Source organism: Castor canadensis, chromosome 7 (genome assembly GCF_047511655.1).
Source record: "Castor canadensis chromosome 7, mCasCan1.hap1v2, whole genome shotgun sequence".
Lineage (NCBI taxonomy): Eukaryota > Metazoa > Chordata > Mammalia > Rodentia > Castoridae > Castor > Castor canadensis.
The window spans coordinates 142,733,647-142,757,134 of record NC_133392.1 but is presented as its reverse complement, the minus strand read 5'-3'; the positions used below and the strand labels follow the sequence as shown (position 1 = coordinate 142,757,134).

Below are 23,488 nucleotides of genomic sequence, written 5' to 3'. Positions count from 1 at the left end.
ACACAATGGGATGCATGAGACTTTGGGTTCAAATCCTGGCTCTGTTATCTAACTGTATGACCTTGGGCGAGTGTCAGAGCCCCTATGAGTTTTCATTTCCTTTTTGGTAAAATAGTGATAATCTCACTTCACTGCCTCATTGTAAGGATCAAATTAGATGATGCATGCGAAACACACAGCATTAGTCTATTAGGTGTCCTCCTCCCCCAGCATGAACTTGGAAATAAAATTGCCCTCTGAGTCTTAAGCCAGTAAAATCCACGCATCACAGAGGAGAAGAGCCAGGTGGGGGAGTGAATGAGGCGAGAGATGGTTTTGTAAACGACTGAAGAGTTTTGTGAACAGTGCAAACCGCAATCAAGGTGACCCGCCTGTAATCTCAGGGAGGCAGGGCGAGGATGTGATTGAAATTGAGAAAGCAGAAGCCTAATCAATTGCATTGTGCTCTATCTGAAGGGAACAGAAGGTTATATGAAAGTGGGGGGGAACAAGAGAGATTCATCCAGCTGCTCCCAAGGGAGAGAGTTGGTAGACACAGGGAGGCTCTGGTCTCCTGAAGAGCAGTGAGGGGCCTGGTGAACTCCAGATGGTTCACTGCCTTACTGGGCCTTCACTGAAACCACATGGGCATCCAGACAACAGGCACAGCCCCAGAGGCAGATAAGAATATTCTGGTTTCACAAAGACTACACAGACTAAGAGCACTGATTTGAAGGACAGAAGACGTTGTATAAGCCCCTGCTCTACCACTTATGCCATGGACACCTTGAAAAGCTGATTTAAGCCGGGCATGGTGATCATGCCTGTAATCCCAGCACTTGGGAGACTGAGGCAGGGGGAGTTTAAGGCCAACCTGGACAAGATCCTGTCTCAAAAAAACAAAATAAGACAACAACCAAAAACAAAAAAAAAGAAGAGACACAAAAAAAAGTTGATTTACTTTACTATGCCTCAGTTTAGACAGAAGACAGAAGAGCTTTCGCTTTCCTAGGTTCCATGAGGATGAAATGGCCATATGCACTTAACAGGGAGCCTGGCTCAGAGTCAACACTCTGTAAATGGTAGTGACTAAGAGAGCTAACAAGTATTGAGCATTTTATTGCTACTTCACAGATGAGCAAACTGAGGCCTGCAGAGATTAATAACTTGCACAAAATCACGTAGTCAGTGAGTGAGGGAGCCAGGATTCACACCAGGCACTACAATGCCAGAGCTGTGCTCTTACCTGCTTACACATCAGCCTATATATCAGGCTTTTGTGAGTTTGGCTAGCTAGAAACTATGGCCCTCACAAAGCCTTGGCCCTTGAGAGTTTGTCTGCAGATCTGAGACTCCCACCCGTATGACAACCTGTCTGAACAGCCACTTGGACTCATTAAACAATGGAGCACAGGGAACTCTCAATCTGCATTGACCACCTGTCCCTTTTCCTTTAGGCCTCTCAGTTTGGGGGGATTTCTAGGGAATCTTTCTTCAGTAACTAGAGAGGCAGAATATCACACACTCACACTCACACACACACACACACACACACACACACACACACACACACACATAAACAATCACACACAGATATACTCCCTTTCCAAGCAATGAGTGAAAAGACCATGAGCTTTAGCTGTGTCAGATACAGCTGTGTGATCCTGGTATCTCATGTAATTCCTGGGCCTCAGTTTTCTCATCTACCAGTGGGGCTAATCATAGAAATAGGCTCCACATTGCATTAAGTGATGGTGGGAGAAAAAGGATGTAAACACATCTGACATTCAGCAGACACTTAAAAAATGAGCTATTATTATTACCATTATTTCCCCCCAGCCTATTGAACTCTTCCAGGGCAGGGACAGGTCTTACTCATTTTGTGTTCCCAGGGTCCTGCTTAGCAAAAGGCCCATCTCAGAGCCAATACCTAGTAATTGCTTGCCAACTGCAGCCATGATTTCCAGCTCCCAGACTCCTTCCTCATCTATTCCATTAATAAGTAAGAAGGTCAACAAACATTTCCTATAGAGAGAAGTGGGAATCCTTATTTCTTGCTCCCCTTGTTTCCACAGGGAGGCACATCAGCTGCCAGTTTCTTAAAGGAGGACCTCAGAGTGGAACAATTTCTCATGCACAGATGCACTACAGGTTGTTTAGCATTCTGGGTTCCAGCCAGGAGGAGCTCCCAGTCATCATAACAAACAAAACTACTTCAGAACTGCTCTGTGGGGATAGACTCCCCTAGTGAGATCCAATGAGCTAGACCAATCTCCAGGCCTCTCCCCTGTCCCCTGCTTTCTTCTGCCCTTTTGGGGGAATCTGACAGCCACAGAGGGTCTGCTCTGGTCTTCTCCCATGCCTCAGTTGAGGGAGACCTAAGGTTGTCCCGGATCTCCTATGATGAGTGGTAAAATCTCTTGAAATCAGGCTAAGAATTAGCAAACCCACTGTGCACAGCCCCATCCAGCTATTTTCAGTTGCCTGTCTGTGTGGCCATCTCTCACCTCATTCTGAAGTCACATGGGAATAATCAATGGGACTTTGGGGTGTCCTAAAACTCTACACCTTGGGTACCCTGTAGTAGGTACCCACTCTCTCACCTTCCTCTCCTGCTCCCAAAAGCCAAACCTGTTTTGTTTGGCTATTGGAAGCACAAAACCTTCTGAAAGAAGGCTCAGCGGGGCTGGAGGAGTGGCTCAAGTGGGAGAGTGCCTGTCTAGCAAGCATGCAGTCCTGAGTTCAAACCCCAGTACCACCAAAAAGAAAAAAAAATTATAAAAAAGGATTGGTGGAGTGGCTCAAGTGGTAGAGCACCAGTTGCTTGAGGCCCTGAATTCAAACATTAAAACCACCAAAAAAAAAAAAAAAAAAAAGAAAGAAAGAAAAGAAAAGAAAAAGGAGGCTCAGGGAGTTTTTTCATGGTTCAAGGATTTGTATCATCATTTTCCTTATTTACATAACCAATAAACACACACTATTCAGAGAGCTGGTGGCCTTCAGCAATACTCCCCCTCAAACTTGGGTCTGGACCTCAGTCCTGGAGCAGAGCATGCAGCCAACAGGAAGGAGTCCAAGACGTTCCCTGAATCTGTAACTTACAGACCCAAGAGAGCCGAGAGGAGGAGACAAATTCTTGGGGCTTGGACCAGAGTAGGGTGATGGGGAGGATAGGAAGGGAAAGGAGATAAAGTGAGGGAAGGAAAATACAATTTTATAAATAACTAGACCAGGTGTGAGCATTTTGGGGCAGTGGAGGAGACAGGCTAGTGGCATGTAGGGACCTAAGTGGAAGGGGAGAAATAGTGGTTGGGGTCAGAATGGGTGAGAGATGAGCTCTGAGCATTCATTTCCTCCATCTGTGAAATGGGCAGGGGGCCCTAGATTTAGATAGTGCTTGGGGTGAGAGTAGGGGAGAGGTGAGCTCCTAGTCTCCATTTGCCCCATCTAGAAAACAAGTAGGTTGCCCAAGATGGTGTCAGAGCCTCTCTAGGACTCTATAGGGTTCTAATCCTGGAAGCTTGGGACCAGAGCCCTGGGGATTGGCAAGGCTTGGGGGCACCCCCAGAGAAGGGGTTAATGCCCAATCCGGCTATGTCTGGTCCCCAGGCTGATACTGTGGTTCTGTGGAGGTGAAATAGTCTTCTAGGAAGGACTGCAGGTACTCGAAGGTGGGCCTCTCCTCTGGGTCCATACGCCAGGTCTGTTCCATGGCCTCGTATAGGGATGCTGGGCAGCCTGGAGGGCATGGCATGTGGTAGCCGTGCTCCACCTGTTCCAACACTTCCCGGTTATTCATGCCTGAGGGGTGGGGCTCCATCAGTCAGGGGGGTCTGGCCCCTACCACAGGAGCAGCACATAAGAAGTCCTTCCCCCCACTCCTCCCACTCTCCACACACCTGGGTAGGGGACTCGGCCCTTGCTGATGAGTTCAGTGAGCAGGATCCCAAAGGACCACACATCTGACTTGATGGTGAATCTGCCAAAGAGGGCAGCCTCTGGGGCTGTCCACTTGATAGGGAACTTGGCCCCTGGAGAAGTTGAAGGAGAAGGCAAAATTAGTGAGGAGGGTCCATGGGAACAGCTGGGTTAAGAGAATGGGGATTTTAGGATGGAGTACATTGGGCATCCTAAGCATAGAGGTCTCTGGGCACAGACAGCATGGGCCTGGGCCTGGTATCTCGTCAGCACCTACTATGTGTCTAGTACAGTGCTGGACTCTTCCCTAACATTATAGCATATCTCATAAAACTTTATAACGTGCTAGCATTTCCTGTGTTCAGGCATGCTAGGCAAGCACTCTATCACTGAGTTATACCCCTAACCCTGGCACATTTTAGGTGATATACATGCGTTAACTCATTGAACAAAAACCCAACAAGGTAGATGCTATTATTGCCTCCATCTTGCAGGTGAGGAAAAGTGGGTATCTTGCCTAGCTCACACAGCCTACAAGTGGCTGGGAGTCATGCCAGGCAGTCTGGCTACAGAGTTCACTCTATACACTCCATTGGCTCACGCCTAAGAATTATAGCAGTGCCTGGTACATACTAGGTGCTTGGCAATTATCTATTGACTTGCTGTTGTCTAAATATTTTCACTTTACAGGTCAGAAATGGCAACTCACAGAAGTTGGATGACTTGCCCAAGACACATGACTGGTAAGTGGCTGAACTGGGATTTGAACCCAGAATTATACACATCAGGATGGGAATGTCTGGGATGATTAGGGATGGAGAAGGGTTCCTGAGAATGTGGGGCCCCATGATAGACCCTTGGAATCTATAGGGAGGTAAGGTGAGGCAGGCCACCTTGTTGGGGGTTGTACTCGTTATCCTCAATGAGGCGAGCCAGCCCGAAATCAGCTATCTTGCACACCAGCCGCTCCCCCACCAGGATGTTGGCTGCCCTCAGGTCTCGGTGGATGTAGTTCATGCGCTCCATGTAGGCCATGCCCTCTGCTACCTGGTGTGGGGAAGCAAGGGTGTGGAGAGATGGGAGCTCAAGAGGACTCACAGCGCCACAGCCTGTGTAAGGGATGAGGGACCATTTTCACGCATTACCCACTCTCCAGGTGGGGATAATTAGGGGTGATCAGAGAGTGGCATTTCCTGCTTCACAGCTGATGTGGTTAGCTCGGCAGCACTTCCAGAGGACGGCTAGGTGTTTGAGGGCATTGGGATTTGTGGGAGGATACCAGGAGGGAGGTCTAGGAGATGAAGGCTGCTGGCCCAGTTTACCTGGGCTGCCATGTCCACCAGTTGGGGCAGTCTCAGGTCCTGGCCCTCCTGGTTCTTGAGGAACTCCAGCAAGCTACCTGGGGAGAGGGAGCCATAAAAATCAACAGCAAGACCCCGCTCCCGGTCATTGTTTTCTAGATAGGCCTTGCCCCTATCCTGAGCCCAGATACATTAGCCTGGCCCTCCTCCTGAGGCTCCCAATCCTGTCATGTGGATCCACCCCCTCTCAGGATCCCGCCAGGATGCCTCAACTCCTCAGTATTTCACCCAGGCTCTGCCAGACTTTGCCCACATCTTGTTAAGTCTTTGTCTGCGTCCCCCTGGGCGCGACCACTTAGACTGCACCCAAGATCCTCCCTCACCCTAGATCCTGCCTTGGTTTTCCCAAACCGGATCCACCCACTGACCAGCACCACCTCACAAACGCTCCGCCCCACTCAGACCCCGCCTCCTCTAACTTGGCCCCTCCCAACTCCTGCACTCCAGGGGTTTCGCGCATTCCAGCACCTACCCTAGGGCTCCGCCCATTGCCCGTAGTCCCCTTAAAGTGGCGGCCCAGCTTAATTTCGCCCCAAATCCCATCCCTTTGATCTAGTCTCCTGACCCCACCCCTCACCGTGGCACATGAACTCGGTCACGATGTAGATGGGTTCCTCCGACACCACCGCGTACAGCTGCACCAGCTTGTCGTGCCGCAGCAGCTTCATGACCTGCGCCTCCTCCAGGAAGGCCTTCGGGGACATGGTGCCCGGCTTCAGCGTCTTCACGGCCACTTTCGTGCTACCGTTCCACGTGCCTGCTCAGCGTCCGCGACTCATCAAGCCCCGCTCCCCACCAGCCCAGGCCCTCGCCCCATCCCCTGGCCCCTGCTCCCGGGACCTCCATACCCAGCCACACATCCCCGAAGCAGCCGGTGCCCAGTCGGCGCTCGAGCGCGATGGAGCTGCGGCTGATCTCCCAAGCATCCTTAGCCAGGCCCAGCGTCTGCGGCTTCATGGTGGTGCAGGGTGCCGTGAGCAGGTAGCACAGCCCATCATTCACCTCTGGGGAGGGCAGGCAGATGGAGGGAGGTCACAGTCAGGCCAGGACACTTCCCCTACTCCAGCCCAGCACCAGACCATCAAGATCTGTTGTAAGTAGAGACGCCAGGGGAGATCACAGACCAGGACAGAAGGCAATTCAGCCCACTGAGCAGGTGAACATGTTGGTGCCCAGGGAGTGAAGTAGCAACCAGAGGGAGGGATGACCCCTGAAAGGATTGGGGTCTTTCAGGATAAGGTAGGATTTTGACAGGTGGAAATGGGGTTGGGGACTAGAGGCTAAGCTGCGGATAGGAGGCCGACTCTCTTCCATGAACCTCATCCTCTGCCTAACCAATTAAGGAGGAAACTCGGGCAGTGATGCTCACTCAACCCCACAGCCAGTCCTGCATCCAGTCAGGCCCATCACCACCTGCTTCTGCTTCCTCACTGATTGATCTGGCCACTATCACCTCTCTTCTGGACAATGACCACCAACTCCTAACAGACCCTCATTCTGCCTTGTCCCCTGGCATCCAAGCTCCACCCACAACCAGTTTCTCACCAAAGCTCAGACCACCCCTGCTCAGGGCCCTGTGATGCTGGCCACCAGCCCTGGTGCCTTGATAGGCTATTTAAGAGAACACAAAAGCTCCATAGAATTTCCACAGACTCAGGCCTTGAGGCAAGAAATTGGCCCAACGCCTGCTCAGACATTAGGGGGCGCTGCAAGGCCATGGGCAGCTCCAGGTCTCAGTTTCCTCTGAATCCCACAGAGCAGGATGCCGGGCTGGGAATCTCCATAGGTGGGTTCCAGTCTTAGCCTGGTCACTCCCACTTTGGGAGACCTTTCCTTTCTCTGGGCCTCAGTCTCCCTGTTGCCACAATGCATCACTGGGTTGGCTCAAGGATCTGAAGCACTGGCTTACCCATGTAGTGTCGTACCAGCTCCTGCACCGTCTCAAACTGAGCCCTTGTGGTAATATAGTAGCCACCTGTGTCCAGCTTGCGGATCTTGTAGTGCTTTACATGATCGCCTCTGGTCTGGTCCCGATCTCGGATGGACAGGGAGTAGGCACCTAAGGGGAAGGATCACTGAGGAGCCACTCTTCTCTCCCTCAGTTTGGGAGCAAAAAAAGAGACCCCAAAGGTTGGGGACCCTAAGTCTGAGGGCCACATCTGTAGAGCCCAGAGCTGGTCTTGGTTCTCCCTGATCCCATTCTCTACCCTGACCCAAACACCACTCTGCCAACTCTATTGCCTGGGCTTTCCAGTGCCCTGGCATGCAGTGCTGCCCACCTTTGGTGGTCTCACTCTCCCGAATGAGAAAGGCCCCTTGGGGGTTGCCTGATGAGAGAAGCTGCCTCTCTGCATCCTTCCTCCCGATCTTTCCAAAGTACCACCTGTTGAGAAAGACAGGCGAGAATAAGGTACACTCACTTGATTGGCAGGCACTCTGCCACTTGAGCCATGCCGCCAGCATGGTACACTCACTTTAAGCCCCAACTCAGCCTCCTGGGCAGTCATCCTCACAAGCCAAGCCTCAATTTCCTCACCTATAAAATGGGTACATCTGCTTCACGGTCTGGGCCTAAGGATCACAGAGGAGTGCCTGGCACACGGTAGGTGCCTAATAAAGATTAAGCTTCTCCTCTACCCATTGGGTGTCTCTTGAATTAAAATTGCAAGAACCCAGCCAGGTGTAGTGGTACACACCTATAATCCCAACACTTAAGAGACTGAGGCACAAGGATCATGAGTTCAAAGTCAGCCTCCTGAGCTATACCAGTGAAACCCTGTCTCAACAAAACAACAACAAAAAAAAAATTACTAGAACTCAGGTGCCTTGGGTCCCTTAGTCCTTGTCACACTCCCCATGTACTCAAGTTACAGATGAGGAACTTGAGGCTCAGAAGGGGAAGTGACTTGCCAACAAGGCTGGCCAATGTGCGCCACCTAAAATCCTCTGCCACTCACCCTACTTCTTTTCCCACCACCCCAAGCAATGATTCAGACATTTCCTCCACCCCCAGCCCTAAATTCATTCCTCCTCTGGTCCTCAGAACACCCTCTCTTACTTCTCTTTCTTTCTGACTGTTTCCAGCCCAGCTCTGACTGCTGCTTTTCCCCACAATCTCTTAAATGTGGACGCTGTCCTAAAGACTTCAACTTCAACCTCAGGCCTTACCCCCTCCTGCTTTCTCTTGGCGATTCCTTCTGGGATTGAACTGTAGCCTTAAACCAACTGTAAAAGTACCACAGGTACTATAGAAAACTTGCATGTTATTTGACCTTTTTTTTTTGGCCTTTTCTGTTTTGGTGAGACTGGGGTTTGAACTCAGGACTTTGTACTTGCAAAGCACGGACTCTATTGCTTGAGTCACACCTCCAGTCCATTCTACTGCTGGTTATTTTGGAAATGGAGGCTCTTGAACTATTTCCCCCAGGCTGGCCTCAAACTGTGATCCTCCCATTTCAGCCTCCCAAGTAGCTAGGATTACAAGCTTGAGCCACAACCCATGCCTGTGATCATTTGACTGAAATAAAAGAAGTAAAATTTTCAAATAAAGGGAGGTGAAAGTCTCAGTGAACTTTGGAATGGTCAATCCACACCTGGGTACTGGGCACGGTTTGAGGAACAGGGAGTGTCTAGGAGGGCAGACAGGAAGGGGAAGGACACATTCCCAAGTTTTTTCAAGCCCTGCCTTCACCCACCCCATGACATTAGCTACTTACTAACCAATATAACAGGAATAGCACTTTGTGGGAGGCTCTGCTCTATACATGTGTGTATTGGTTTACTTCTCTTAACAAGGCTATTATTAACTCCCATTACACAGATGAGGAAAGTGAGCTACTGAGTGGTTAGGCACCTTGTCTGAGGCCACATTGTAATGCTAGAAGACCCAAGCTGTCGCTGTAGGGTCTATGCTCTTAGCCACCACACTGCACTTAACCACAGCCCTGCACCAAGCACCTGTCAGATGTCATGATACCATGCCCAAGCTGTGGACCCAGGATGACTCCCCACCCCAAGCTTCCGGCCCTGGGTATAGTAAACCTTCCTCTCCTTCATGCTTCCTACCACCCTCCTGAGACTTAAGATCTCTGACACTGTGCTCCAGATCCTTCCCACTTCCCTCTGTGCCCCTACCCCATGAGCAGCATCCTCCCAGCTCTCCCTCCCACCAGCCTCTAACATGCCCACGTCTCTCCCTTCCCCAAAGGAAAGTCCTAAATCCCATCTTGCCTGGAGCATTCAGCTGTCTTCTCACTTTGCTTTCATTTGAAAATGCACTTCACACTTGGGCCTCCACTTCCTCCCCTCCCACACCCTCCCAGGCTCTGCTATCTGGCCTCTGCCCCACTTCCCATGAGACAGGAATCTTTCATCAAGGTTATCCCATTGCCAAGTCCAGGGGTATGAGCCTCTGACATTCCCTCTCCTGTTTTCCTGAAAGTTCTTCTCACCCCTCTGGCTGTTCTGCATTGGTCTGTCCTAGTTTTCTTCACTTCTTCAATGGCTCCTCTTTTGGGGCAACTTTCCCCCAAATCTCTGTCTCATTGCCTCCCTCTTCCTTCACCCTCCTATGCAGTTTGAGTTAGCATTTCTACTCTGTACTACCTGCAGGGGCCACAGTGAACAAGCGAAGAAAACTTAGTACCAATTAGGGGCTAATGCAGACAAGGCCAGGCACAGGCAGGTGCAGTGCCTCTGACACAAGCAAAGTTTGGGCTAATGGCTGGCAGCCTGCTCCACCTGGCTGTTCCTCTCCAGGAACCTCAATCCAACAAGCCCCCCCAGAACCCACGTACTTGCTCCTGCATCCCCCATCTTAGCAACTAGCACTGCTCTACTCAGTTCCTCAAGATTTTGAGTCACTCTGGCGGTACTGGGGCTTGAACTCAGGGCCTTTCACTTGCTGAAGAGGCACTCTACTATTTGAGCCATACTTTGAGTCACCCTTGATTATTCCCACTCCCCATAGGTCAACGGCAAAGTCCAGGGAATTCCCATTCTGCAAAGTCTTTCCTTTATAGTGTGTGGTACACAAAAGATAGACGTTAGAAAGCTTTTAAAAGCCTGTCTCCTCATCTGTAAATTGGGGCTATCAATATTGTAATATCATTGTAAGAACCAAATGAATCAAGGCACTTCATTGATGCCAATGCTCTGCCACGGAGCTACACACCAGGCCCCTCCCCGCCTCCTTAAAGAATTAATTGCAAGCAATGCTTCCTTGCAGTTGTTTAGCTTCGTTTATACTAATCACACTCTGCCATGGAGCTGCACCCAGGCCCCACGTTTTTTATACAATAGACCTTATACAATTGAGATAAGGAGGCAGACTCAGAGTAAAGAAATGACTTGTCCAAGAGGTAGCCTTGGAGTTTGGACTCCAGGGTCTTGTCCACAGGGCTGGCCTCACCCTAGTCCCCACTCACTCCTCAGCCTGGATGGAGTCCACAGGCGCCACGTAGTTGCTGGGAATATAGCCGGTATGTCCAGAGCTGAGAGACCGAGCCTCCCACCAGTCACCTTCACTGTAGGTACAGAACAGGGGATGGTCAGTAGCAACTCCAACCTCTGGGCAGCCAGAGGCCTGCAGGCCACACAGAAGGTCAGCTGGAGACTGGCCCTGTCACCCCTGACCTTGGACATCCATGGGGTTAGGAGGAAGGAAGGTGTCTTCTCTGCCATAGCCACTGTAACTGCCCCGAAGGGCTCCTCCCTGAAGAAGGAATAAATTTGAGGATGCCTGCACCTTCTGACTTCTTCCTCTCACTTCTCCACTGGGCTGGAGTTTGGGGCTACAGTGGACAACTGACTAGGATACTTCCCTGCTGAAAACCCCCCAAGGGCTACATATTTCCTTCTGGATTAAATCCAGACTCCTCAGCACAACTTAAAAAGCCTTCTGGATTCTGCCCAGCCTACCTTTCTGGCCTCTACTCGATCCATTCTGCATCACATTAGTTTTATTTTAATTTTTTCCTGCAGTGATGGAGATGGAACCCAGGGCCTCACTCTACCACTGAGCCATACTCCAAGTCCTGAATCTCATTTTTTTATGATCCACCTACACAGAATCACTTGGTGGTTTCCAGAAGTCATCATTTATTCTCATCCTCTCTTTTCTCACCTCTTCCTTTGCTGTCTAGTCATTTTTCTAGTCTTGGCTTAAAAATCTCCTCCAGGAAGCCTGCCCCTTCACCACAGCTCCAGGAACCATGTTTGTTGTTCTTTCTGTGCCCATAATTCCTCACGTTCCCTCTCCCCACATAGCAGTCATCACTCAGGGTTTTTGTTGTTGTGTTTGTTTGCTTTGTGGTGCTCTGGCTCAAACCCAAGTCTCTGTGCATGCTAGGCAAATGCTTTACCACTGAGCTAGGCCTTTAGCCCTCATTCAGGGTTTCTATTATCATGCATATGTGTACCCAACTAGGTTGGAGCTTTCTAACCCAGCTTTCTGGATCCTGCTCCCAGTCCAGGCCATGCCCAGAGCTGAGCCGAGAGAGGTGACCTGGTCACTTACCTATTGTTCAGAATGTGAAGCTTCTCCCCTTTGGTGAAGGTAAGGTCATCCTCTGTCCGGGCCTCATAGTCATACAGGGCGATGAACAGGGTCACCCCAGTGCCTGCAGAGTTGGGGCTACTCAGCCAAATAGGGCATAGGATGGGGCGCCAAGGGGGCTGCATGCCCAGAATCTAGTTCCCCAGTCAGGTGCTGTTCCTCCCCACTGACACACAGATTCAGTCTCCTTTGGAGTCCGGTGGATTTCTAATTGAATTTCACAGTTTGGCCCCCAGGGATATTGCACACATAGCTTCATGCCCTTTTCATTCTGGAAGCCTCTTAAGTTGTCTACTCCTTCTCTTCCCCACCAAGAAGACTTCCCACCTGGCAAGTGACACCTAAGAGACCAGATGGATCTCTTTGCCACCAGCATCTGCCATCGGTGATAACAGGAGCTCAGCCTGGGCTTTCAGGGTAGGATTGTGCACACAATCCTCAGCTTGTGTGAGCTGAAAAGCGGAGCTGTGGCTCCCACATCATTCTGGAGGCTTCCAAGAAGTCCCCATCTCCTCTTCCCCCAATCTCTCCCAGGAGTCAGACAGCCCTTGCCTCTAGCCTTCAAGACCCACCTGAGATGCCCTTGATGGTACCAGCATCAAGGAAGGCAGGGCTGGTGGGCCGAGAGGAGAAGTTGCTGTAGTTGGGGATGTGGGCAAAGGAGGATGCAGGCCGGGCCTGAGTGGGGTCAGGGCCATATCGATCTGAGGCTCCATAGCTCCTGAAGTCTCCTTCTAAGCCGGCATCCTCCTTGGGCGCTGGCTCCAACTTCTTGCAGAACACGCAGCCCATTCCAGGTACCCTGCTGAAGAATGGGGACATGCCTCATTCGGGAGGCATGTGGCAGGCACCCCATCCTAGGCACACATGCATGCACGTGTGCACACACACACACAGATGAGAATCATCCACTCAGGGGCTTGGAGTAAGGTCTTCCCAAGTAAGGTCACCCTGGAGTCTGCCTCCCAGCTGCTTTGGTGTTTGGAAAGAGGATGTGTCTCCGTAGAGCTTCTTGTCTCCCCATCTGTTCAAGTCTGCATCCCTGGGGCTGTTTTTTGTGTTTTTGGCGGCATTGGAGTTTGAACTCAGGGCCTCCTCCCACTTGCTAGGCAGGCACTCTTACCGCATGAGCCACTCTGCCAGCTCAAAAATCTCAACATTTTCAGCTTTGTTTTTGAGACAGGATCTCGCTATGTAGCAAAAGCTGGCCTCACACTTGACATCCTCTTACCTCAGCCTCCAAAGTGCTCTGATTACAGATGTGCCCCACCATACCTGACTGAGTCTCCACTTTTTTTTGGGGGGGAGCATTGTTTGAACTCAGGGTCTCACACTTGCTAGGCAGACATTCTTACCACTTAAGCCACTCTGCCAGCCCCCTGGGGCTGGTTTTCAACATTGGGATCTTGCTGTGTTTTATTTATTTATTTATTTATTTATGTTGGGAAGTACTGGGATTTGAACTCAGGGCTTCACACTTGCAAGGCAGGCACTCTACCACTTGAGCCACTCTGCCAGTCCTTATTTATTTTTGCCTCCTATTGCTTTGATATGTTTTTTATGGGTCTGCATCTTCTTCAGGTACTTGTGCATGTGTGTCTTTGTGTGTCTCTAAATGTGTTTGTGTGTGTGCAGCTCTTGGTGTCTGTGTGTGCAGGCAATGTGTGTGCACAGAAGTATGTGTTAATGTTTGTGCATGTGTTTAGTTATGTGTGCATGTCTCCATGAGTGTGTGTGTGTTTCTGTGGGAGTGTATCTGTGTATCTGTGTATCTGTGTGTGTGTGTGTGTGTGTGTGTGTGTGTGTGTGCCTGCAAGTCCGTGTGAGTAGGTGTCTTTGGTCTGTGCAACTATGGCCATGTATGCAGTTCTGTGTGGAAGCACATGTGTCTATCTCTGTGTGTATCCATGTGAGTACATGTGTATGTGTGGGTATGTGTGAGTCTCCATGTGGATGCGTGTCTGTGTATCTGCATGGGTTTGTATGTGAGTGTGTGAGAGAGCTGCGAGCCTGCACCTGGAGAATCCCTGCAGAGGGGGATCAAGGCCATTTCCTGTCGTGGGTCCAGACTCTGGCCTCTCAGGCTGCCTCATTCTCTGACTCCCCCATTCGTTACCTAGCAACAGGGCCCTTGTAGGAGGAGGGGGCTGTGAGCAGGCATTGTGGGGCGCAGAAAGGCCACCCCCACCCCATTTCCTGACCTTGAAAACCTCAGTCCACTCCCCACTCCACTCACCCCTCAGGCCCCTACTCCGGGGTCAATAGAGCTGCTGCATGGTCCTTTGAGAGGGGCAGGAGACCTGAAGGCAACACAGAAGGACATGAAAGACGATGGCCCTGCCAATGTTCCTGCCAGCCAGCTGCCCAGCTCCTGCCCTCTTCAGGAAGCCAGAGCCCTGGGCTCTGCCCCAGCATGACTTCTGCCTTCATTTTCCTTCCTACCCCACCCCTGGCACACTTAATACATCCACCCTCACTCAGGACACACCACCCACTCCAGCTCTCTCACACCCATTCCCACCTGACACCACCATATGAACACACACCCAGCAAAGTCACACAACACTCACAGCATATGCTCGCGTGAGTGTGCTTGCCAGCATCACCGCACACAAGTGTGGCTCTGAACAAGACCAAGCACAGATGTACGACAGTGCACAACACAGCCGAATACACACGTAGACCTAGACGTGTACATTTGGCTGCCACTCAGGTTAACAGACCCGCATACTCAGACACGCATATTTTTGTATTTAAACCCAATCTCTTAAACTGCATTTTCATCAAGGCATGCTCAGCTCATTCACCGCTCCCCCTCCCCAAGTTGCTGTCTCCTAAAAATAAGCCTTTTCCGGGAACCCCACTCTACTACCCAGTCTGGAACAGACCCAGGGTCACCTCTGGTGCCAGGGTGAAAGTGAACACCTACCTCCAGAGTACCACTCCTATCCCCACATCAGAGAAACATCCAGGTCAGAGCTGGGGCCATCAGAGTTCCCTGAGGAGCTCCCCAAATGAGCCAAGCCTTCCCTGGTAGTTGTGTTCTCTAAGCAACTCAGCAGGCAGATCATTGAGCAAGGGTCCCCACCCCTCTTCCCCTCCCCCAGCTCAGAAACTCTGCCATTGCAACACTCAGAGAGGAACTGGTTGGGGAGAGGGCTTGGTTTCCTAAGATGCGAGAGCAATGGAGAATTGTAGGGTGGGGCCAACCCAGTGAACCCCAGTTTCCCCAAGAAGGACACTGAAGATTCTGGGGATGGGGCCTCCAACTTGCTTCTCTCAGACCCCCCCCCCCCCCGGCCAGTTCCTCCTATGGATATCCTCCTCCTTTTCTCTCTAGGTTCTGACCTTCCTAGCACAGCATACTCACCTCTTCCAGGAAGCCTTCCTAGATCTAATGGGTCCAGTTGCCTGTAGTTGGTTCTGTCACATCAGAGTCCTGACCTGCATCCTAGCCGCCCACCCCCAGCCCCCAGCCCCTCTCACCCTTTACTGGAACTATTCTTCTGTGTGGGGTTAGGGGGTGACACCCATGTGTGGTGAACTGAGGCGGGCTGTGGTGAGAGGCCTGCCCTAAAATAGCCCCTGTTCACTAGGCCTAGCTGAGATCTCACTTCAGGACCCCTCCCGTGGGGGTGGAACCAGTGTGTCTGATAGGCCCCAGGATGCCAGGCTGGTTAGGGCCAGGGCAGAGTAAAGAAGGGGAGGCGGTACCCATGGCCGCGCTGAAGGGATTTCAGGGAAGGTGAGAGGAGAGGTGAGGTTAATATGAAAGCAAGGTTACAGGGTGAGAATAAAGGTCTTCTCACAGGAAGAGAAACACATACCTCAAACAGTACACTGAGCTATGCTTGGATCCACACAGGTCCCCAAAACAGTTTTGTCATATAGTTTTTCTCAGCAGAACACAAGAATAACAGGTAGGGAATTTACAGCATTTACTATGTGCCTGCCACTAAATTAAGCACTTCTCCCATACCACTTCATTTTATCCTCACAACCACCCTGTTCTTTAAGTATTATTATTACTGTTGGGTGTGACTAGGGTTGGAATTCAAGGCTTCACACTTGCAAAGCAGGCACTCAACCATTTGAGCCACACCCCCTGTCCATTTGCTCTGGATATTTTGTAGATGGGGATCTCACGAACTATTTGCCTGGGCTGGCATTGAACTGTGATCTTCCTGTTCTCAGGCTCCCAGGGAGCAAGGATTATAGCCATGAGACCCTGCGTTTCCCTATGTAGCCCAGGCTGGCCTAAAACTTGAGTTCCTCTTGCCTCAGTTTCCCAATCCCATGCTGGGATTACAGGCATGCATCATCATGTCCAGCTTCCTCATTCTTTCTGATCACTGAGTGGCATTCCATTGTGTAGATGGTCTGTACTCTACCTAATCTAACCCCTTACCAATGGACACTTGGGTGGTTCCTATCTTTTCCTACCACCAACAGTGCTGCAGAGAATAACCATACATACATCATTTCTCACTCATGCAAGAAAATCTGAAGGAGCTGAGTGCCGGTATTATTACTGATGAGACACCTGAGGCACAGAAAGGCTTAGACACTTGCTCACAGTAACACAGATAATGTATCCTGGCATTTGGATCCAGAATCTGAGCTCTCAACCACTCCTCTCCATTGTCTGTCACAGAGGTAGGTGGACAATTGCAGGCATTCCTGAAAGCATTTGCAAGTGCAGAGCCCTCAGAGTGATACACAAGGATACACATATCCCTCCCCCTTGAGATACAGCCCCACACAGAGCTCTCCTCTACAGGGAGCTCTCCACATACAGGAGCAATGTTACCACTTCCAGTAACACCCCAGTGCATACTGCCACTGCCACACCATATCTACATCCATCCCAGGGAAACCCCACATTTTCCATGCTTGGTGTTGGGGCAGGGTCTGAGACTGGCAGCCTCTGAGATAGAGGCTGAAAGCTTTGTGGCTGGGGATAAGGCAAGGCTGACAGTGTGGCAGCGGAGGTAAGCAGCTCTCTGGCTTTACCACCGCCCACCCCCGAATTGAGGGACCCAAGTCTCCAGCTGGCTGGGCTCTCTGGCACCAATATACTGAGGAGCAAAAGGATGTGGAACACAGGACATCCTACATAGTATCTGCATGACCCTATACAGGGAGGGGTCACACTGCATGTGACTGTGTTCTTCAGAGGACAGAAAGAGGTAGGGAGAGGCAACAAAAAGAGAGAGAGACAAAGGTACAAGCTGAGAGATATAGAGACATAAAGAAACACAGAAGGGGGCTGGCGGAGTGGCTCAAGTGGTACAGTGCCTAGCAAGCATGAAGCCCTGAGTTTAAATTCTAGTACTGCCAAAAAAAAAAAGAGAAAGAAACACAGAAGGGAGAGACAGAGACAAATAGAAACATAGCGTGGCCTGCTAGTAAACTGACTCTCAGAAAAATAAAGCAAACAACCCACAAGGTCCTGATTAGTATAATTTGCTGATTTACATAGTGTAAATATCCCCACCATAGCTGATTTAATATCAAAGTGACTTCTTGAAGGCTGGACTGGGAAGGGATGGGTAAAATCAACTTCCCTGAGCCAGTGGCAACATGTCACCACCAGAAAGAAACTGAGGCAAAGAGACAGGCTGAAACAGAACTGTGAGGTAAAGAAGAGCAACAAAAGCCAGGTGTGGTGGTACACACCTATAATCCCAGTACTTGGGAGATAGAAGCAGGAGGATCACGAGCTCCAGGCCAGCCTGAGCTACACTGCAAGACTGTCTCAAAAAACCAGGGTTCAGTAGTAGAGCACTTGCCTAGCATACACAAGGCCCTGAGTTTGAGGGTTTAATCCCCAGAGCAAGAATAAAAATGGAGGGAAAGATCAGAGAGACAGAAAGAAAAAAAAGACAGGTAAAGAGAGTCAGAGACAAATAGAGAACTAAAAAGACCAAGAGAAAAAAAAAGGGGGGGGGGAGAGACTGCAGGCTGGGTCTTCTCTGCTCAAGCATCTGCATGAAAATAGCCCCTTACCCCCCATTCTTCACCCTTCTCTTGTTCTGATTTCAAAGTGTGCCAATTCTCTGGGGAGTTAGTGGACTTCCTAGAAGTCTGGGTTGCAATAACTATTAGTGAAAATGTGCTAATTTATTAAACATTTATATAGTGGCTGGCATTGTGCCAAGTGACTTCAGTGTGTGGTCTTATTTTGTGACCTTCTGATGCAGGTTTTCTCTTTCTTTTTCTTTCCTTTCTTTCTTCCTTCCTTCCTTCCTTCCCTTCCTCTTTTCCTCTGTTTTTCCTGCCCTCCCTTCCCTTCCTTGGTAGGTTTTATTTTTAACCCTTAGTTTACAGATAAGGAAACTGAGGCACAAAGATGTTAAGTAAATTGCCCAAGGTTATGTTTTGAGTAAGGGAAGCAAAACACAATGTCAATCATTTTGGCTCCAAAGCCTACCTTAAGCACCTTTCCATTTTGTTGTTGTTGTTGTTGTTTGGTGGGGGAGGATGGTACTGGGGTTTGAACTCAGGGCTTCACCTCTACTCTACTGCTTGAGCCATGCTTCCAGCCCAAGTACTGTTCCATTTTGCAGTCCTAGTAGAAGGAATAATGTTTGTCTCCGTATGAGTGTCCACTGTGAGCCAGGCCCTGTGCTACAAGCTCTAAATCCTAATTATGGCCCAGACACAGAAAGCCATCTGCCCTCTTTTCTCAGAGGCAGTGAACTTGGCTTGGCTGTCTGCTAACACCAGAAAGGGAGCAGCTCAATGGCCTGCTGGGCACTGCAGGGACTTGGGCTTATTTTTTTTTTTTTTTTTTTTTTTGGTGCTGGGCCTTGCAAATACCCTCTACCCCAGACCCAAATAGGTTTCCTCAACATCTGGTTGACAGGAATCAGCTCTCAGAGCCTCACCACAGTCAAAATCAGGTTGGGGGTGGAGGGGAGGACTCAGGCCTGAGGTCTTTTTTTTTTTTTTTTTTTTTTTTGGCAGCACTAGGGTTTAAACTCAGGACCTTGTGCTTGCTAGGCAGGTGCTCTACCACTTGAGCCATGTCACCAGCCCCTGAGTTCTAACCCTGGGCCACAATACTCTCCCACTTTAACATCTGGCCTATGTACCCCTCTCCAGTTTTTTGTTGTTGTTGTTTTGGGTCTTTTGTTTTTTTATTTTTGAGACAAGGTCTTACTACATAGCCTAGAGTGACCTCAAACTTGTGATCCTGGTGCCTCAGCCTCCCAGTTGTTAGGATTACAGGCATACACCACCATGGCCTGGCTTCCCAGCTCTGTTCTTCACCAGCTTTGTGGCCTTGGATGAATGACAAGGCATCTGAGCCCCAGTGTACTTGTTTGCACCTTCTGTGCAGAGCAGCTGTGAGAGCTTCATGACACGCAACTCTTGCTCAGTGTGCAGTGGCCAAGCTAGGTTGGGAGCCACAAGCAGCAAAACAGCATGGCCCCAAGGGACACTCGTCAACCCACCTGCCTCTTGCGTGTAGCGGGTAAGTGACTGCCATGAGGTCATACAGCCAAGCAGAAGATTCAAAGCCAAGACTATTAATTCAGGTCCAGAATTCTGCTCCTGGCATTGTGGCTGTGTTCTCCAAGCCTGAGCAGGAGTATGCTGTCCCTGACTGATGAATGTCATTCTTCCTATCCAGTCCCTGGCCATCTGAACCCCTGTCTTAGGACAGCTGGCCACCCAGCAGGGAACCTGCCTCCCACTCACCCCTAACTCCTGGACACAGGAACCCCAGGCCTAACCACTGTTTCTCAAGGGCCACACTTTCCAAAGTCATGTCCAAGCTTTGATGTAGACACAGAATGTCCTGCCCTTCCCAATGCCCACCAAGTATCTGGAGGATCCAGAGACAGATTTAGGTTCAAATCCTCCTCCTGCCTGACAAGTGGCTTGAGACACTGGGCAAGTCAGTTTATCCATCTGAGATGCAGTTTCGTCTACGAAACAGAAATGCAATCTTCCTCTTGGGTTACTCCTGAGCATCAAATGCTCTTAACCTCCTGAAAGCACCAGGCATACAGTAGGTGCTCAGAGAACTTTCACTTCCCTCAGTTCCCTTTGAGGAAGGCCCCTCTAAAGCAGGGTGGGGGTGGGCAGGGGTGCAGGGCTGGGCAGGGCTGAGAAGAAAGAGAAGTTCCCAGGCGAGGTGGGAGGGCCCAGCTCGCCTGGGGATTTCACTAAAAAGGAACTGGGACTTTGGGCAGCCACAGGAAACCACCATCCTGCAAGAGTTCCGGCTTCTCCTCAGGGCTCTGGGCTAGGCAGGGGCAGGCCTGGGCTGGAGGGACAGGAAGCCAGTCAAAGGTCTGCCGACAGGTCTGCAGGCAGCCCCATCCCTCACAGAGCCCTGATTGTTGACTGAGGGCTTCCATACTTGCCCACAGCCCTCTCACTGAGCCCTGCCACCCACAGGACTCCAAGGATCTTACTGAGCCCCATGTCGGACCCCCACCTCCCTTTCACCCCCTTCCAGGGGCCAATAAGACATGCCCCCATCAAACTACACACCTTGGTGAGGGGGGTGTGTGTGTGTGTCTGTGCCATACTAGCTCTGTTCTCCACATGGTGCTGAGGGTTTTAGCTCAGTTTTCTCCACTTCTTGTGGGTAAAAGTGGTTTTCCATCTGTCACTGAAAACCCACCCACCAGCCTCTAAAACAGCAGTCTTTAAGTCCACCTGGCATGGGACTTGGGGATTTTCAGGAGATGGAAGCCATGAGTGGTCCATGGGGAGCTAAGAGAATAAGAGTCTTGGTTCTACAGTGTGGCCAGACAGGAAGCCCCCTCCCAGGCCTTTGGGGACGGGGGGCACCTTGGGTCAGCCCGGTATGCTCAGTGTGCATAGGGCTTTGGCTCCCTCAGTCTCAGGGACCCCTACCCAGCTTGCCAAGATCTGGTCAATTTCCTTTGCCACCTCTGCCCCAGGGCGCTGCAAAGAACACCCAAACACCACACATAAGCTCACAGGCTCAAGCTCATTCACTCAGAGCCCAAACCACATTCATATCCTCCACCACAGCTTCGCCCCCACTGAGGAGCAACAGCTGGTCATGAACCCCTGAACCCCACATCCTCCTCCACCACTCCTCCATTCCTCTCTTGGGAGAGCCACATCAGCTTGGCCAAGGATGAGGTGGGGACTCAGGCCTCAGCTCTTAACTACCTTTTTCCCCACATTAAGGAGCCCTGGCCCCTACTGACTTTCAAGCCTCCGTCTTCCCATCTATGAAGTGGTAACAGAGCCCTGTTCTCCCATCCCCACCACAGCTGGAAAGATGCCAAAGGCTTTAAAAGATGCCTGACTGCAGGGCTCTGGTTGCTTATGCCTGTAATCCTAGCTACTCAGTTGAGGCAGAGATCAGGAGGATCTCGGTTCGAAGCCAGCCTGAGCAAAAAGTTAGAGAGCGCCTATCTCAAAAAAAAAAAAAAAACCCACAAAAACAGGATGGTGGAGTGGTGGCTCAAGATGTAGGCACTGAGTTCAAACCCCACTACCCCCCACACACAAAAAAAAATCCCTCCACAGACTACATGCCTGAAGAGCAGCCAACTGGATATGGCACTGCTGAGGGTTGGAATCAGATCTGAACCCTGCTGACCTCCCCAGAATGGACTCTCCACAGATCCACCGACATTTATTTATTAGCTGCTAACGGTGTGCTGGTCCCTGGAGGAGAGACCCAGGTTTTTTGTTCTCCTCCATGTTTTGAGGTGAAGGTCAGGCTGACTAGGTCAGTGATAAATTTCTTGAGCAACCTGCTTTCTGTGATTCACATAAGGGAAGCATAATTTCTGCCCATAGTTCAACTGAGGGAAAGGAGACCGAGAGAAGCCTTGTAACTTGCCTGCATAGCAGTTAAGGACCCAGTCTAGCCAAGGACTCTGAGGCTGCAGATCCCCACCAGGATCCCTGAACACTGAGTGCCATTGCCTCAAACAGCGCCAAGGACCCAAAGTGCGACGACGGCAGGGACCAAAAGTGCCTCCAGCAATGAGCCCAAAGTGGCCCAGCGCAAGCTAGCCTCTCCACCCTCAGGTTGCCATAGAGACGGCCCTGGCGGGCATTCGCGGTCAAAGGCAGGATTTCCGTCGGGGCAGCCAGCAATTCCCGGATCCCGAGGGGAACGCCGACCCAGACCGCGGCTTCGGGCGGGGCGGGGGCGCCCAGGGAGGCCCATCGGTGCTGAGGCCGAGGACTTCCCCAGGAAGCGGGGACCCACGTCTCCCGCGCCTTGAGGGAGTCTCCTCGCGGACCCGAACCCGCCCACCAGTGCGGGGACGCAAGGGTCTGGGGGCAGCAGTCGCGGCCGCCTCCCCTACCCTGCAGGCTATAGGCTTCACCCCGATTTCTGCAGATTTCTAATAGGGAGCCTTCCTGGAACCCCAGCAACTGCGCCCTAAACTCTGCATCCTCCATAAATCGTTCTCCGTGACCCCCTTCCCGCCAACTCCCTCAACTGATCCTCCCAGTACCCCCACCTAGGTCCCCTCCCCCACGTCCCTCAAGCCCCTCCACATTTTCTTACTCTTCTCCCCCGACCCTTTTTTTTAGGGGGGGGAGGTTCCTATTCACTTTCCTCAACTCTCAGCTCTTCCCAAATTCTATAAATCTCACACTGCAGGTTCCGTCCTTTTCCTCGGCAGATTTTTTTTTTGTGGGGGAGGAAGCTTTAGTCTGCTTTCCCTATTCTCAGCCCTCTCCCCAAGTTTTATTAGTCTCATCATTATCGAGATCTCCTTAGTTTCTTCCTTAAGCCCTTTTCAGTGGGGGTCCCCTGGTCGTTAACTTCCTTAGTTCTCCTCCCAAAGTTCAGGTTTAGCCCTCTTCTCATCTCCCCTAGGGTCCCGGGAGAGCGGGGGCGGGACGCCACCTGCCTTTCCTAGTCCCCACCTGACTCGGCCACCTACCTGGTCACAGGGGAACCCGCTTCTGACCGACCCGGAGCAAGCCAGTCTCGGCTCCCAGCTGCCACGAATGCCGACGTGGGGGACAACTGGGGTGCTGCCCGTCCCTGCCCGTCGCCCCCTCTGGGCAGGGAGAAGGAAGTCACCTTGGACTTCTCTTATTGCGGTGGCGGTGGCCGTGGCCGCTGCGGCTGGGGGCGGGCGGGGGGGGGGGCGCAGAATTTGCAGTCACACCCCAGCCCCAAGCCAGCTGCCCGCAGCAGGGAGGGGCCAGCAGATCCCAGGCCCGCCCGCCCCCACTTCCAGCCTTCCCTGGGGTTATGGGTTCAGACCTTTGCAGCCCTCTCCCTGAACCCCAAGCTCCTTCCCCAGACCTGAATCCCCCCCACACACACACACAACCTTCCCAAATACCCCCTCAAAGGGCTAGGCTGCCCACCCTCGGACTTACCTCTCACAGTCAGGGGAACGGAGGTTAAGAGGGGCTTTCTGTATCACTGAGCACCCCAGCCCGGCCCTCCTTTTCCAGCTGGGAAAACTGAGGCCCAGATCAGGATTAGCCTTTCCCAAATTGTCAAGGCCAGTTGACCTCAGACTGCTGTCACCAGAGTCACATGGATCCTATCACCATGCCTTGCCTTCCTTTGCTCAGGGGCTGGGCACCAAAGGCACAGGACTGCAGAAGATGGACTTCGGGGATGACCATGCCCTTAAAAAAGCCACAGACACACACCCAAGTTTTAGAAAAACTGAGTATTATCCTTTATCGC

At 51.2% G+C, this 23,488-nt stretch overlaps 1 protein-coding gene across 8 annotated transcripts; it reads right to left on the bottom strand.

The window, feature by feature from the left end:
- Positions 1-926: 926 nt before the first annotated feature.
- On the bottom strand, positions 927-22,898 carry Fgr (FGR proto-oncogene, Src family tyrosine kinase). 8 transcript variants are annotated; one of them, XM_074080865.1, is made up of 14 exons: positions 22,722-22,897; positions 15,185-18,385; positions 14,051-14,114; positions 12,387-12,619; positions 11,776-11,878; positions 10,685-10,783; positions 7,538-7,641; positions 7,168-7,317; positions 6,107-6,262; positions 5,836-6,015; positions 5,220-5,296; positions 4,791-4,944; positions 3,879-4,010; positions 927-3,751 (listed from the first exon to the last, which is right to left on the bottom strand). In XM_074080865.1, the coding sequence occupies exons 4-14, from the start codon at positions 12,604-12,606 to the stop codon at positions 3,477-3,479; spliced, it is 1,650 nt and encodes a 549-aa protein (XP_073936966.1). In that variant the 5' UTR covers positions 12,607-12,619; positions 14,051-14,114; positions 15,185-18,385; positions 22,722-22,897; the 3' UTR covers positions 927-3,476. The 8 variants fall into 8 exon arrangements, with proteins under 8 accessions (XP_073936966.1, XP_073936967.1, XP_073936964.1 ...); XM_074080866.1 differs by having other exon boundaries at positions 12,387-12,616; XM_074080863.1 differs by lacking the exon at positions 15,185-18,385 and having other exon boundaries at positions 12,387-12,616.
- Between the last annotated feature and the right edge of the window lie 590 nt (positions 22,899-23,488).

Coding starts and splice junctions, on each gene's coding strand:
- Fgr (XM_020178896.2), bottom strand. CDS start 12,606: ATGGGCTGCGTGTTCTGCAAGAAGTTGGAGCCAGCGCCCAAGGAGGAT. Junction 6,016..6,106: donor CTTCGGGGATGTGTGGCTGG/GTATGGAGGTCC, acceptor GACGCTGAGCAG/GCACGTGGAACGGTAGCACG. Junction 3,752..3,878: donor GGGCCGAGTCCCCTACCCAG/GTGTGTGGAGAG, acceptor GTGTTGGAACAG/GTGGAGCACGGCTACCACAT.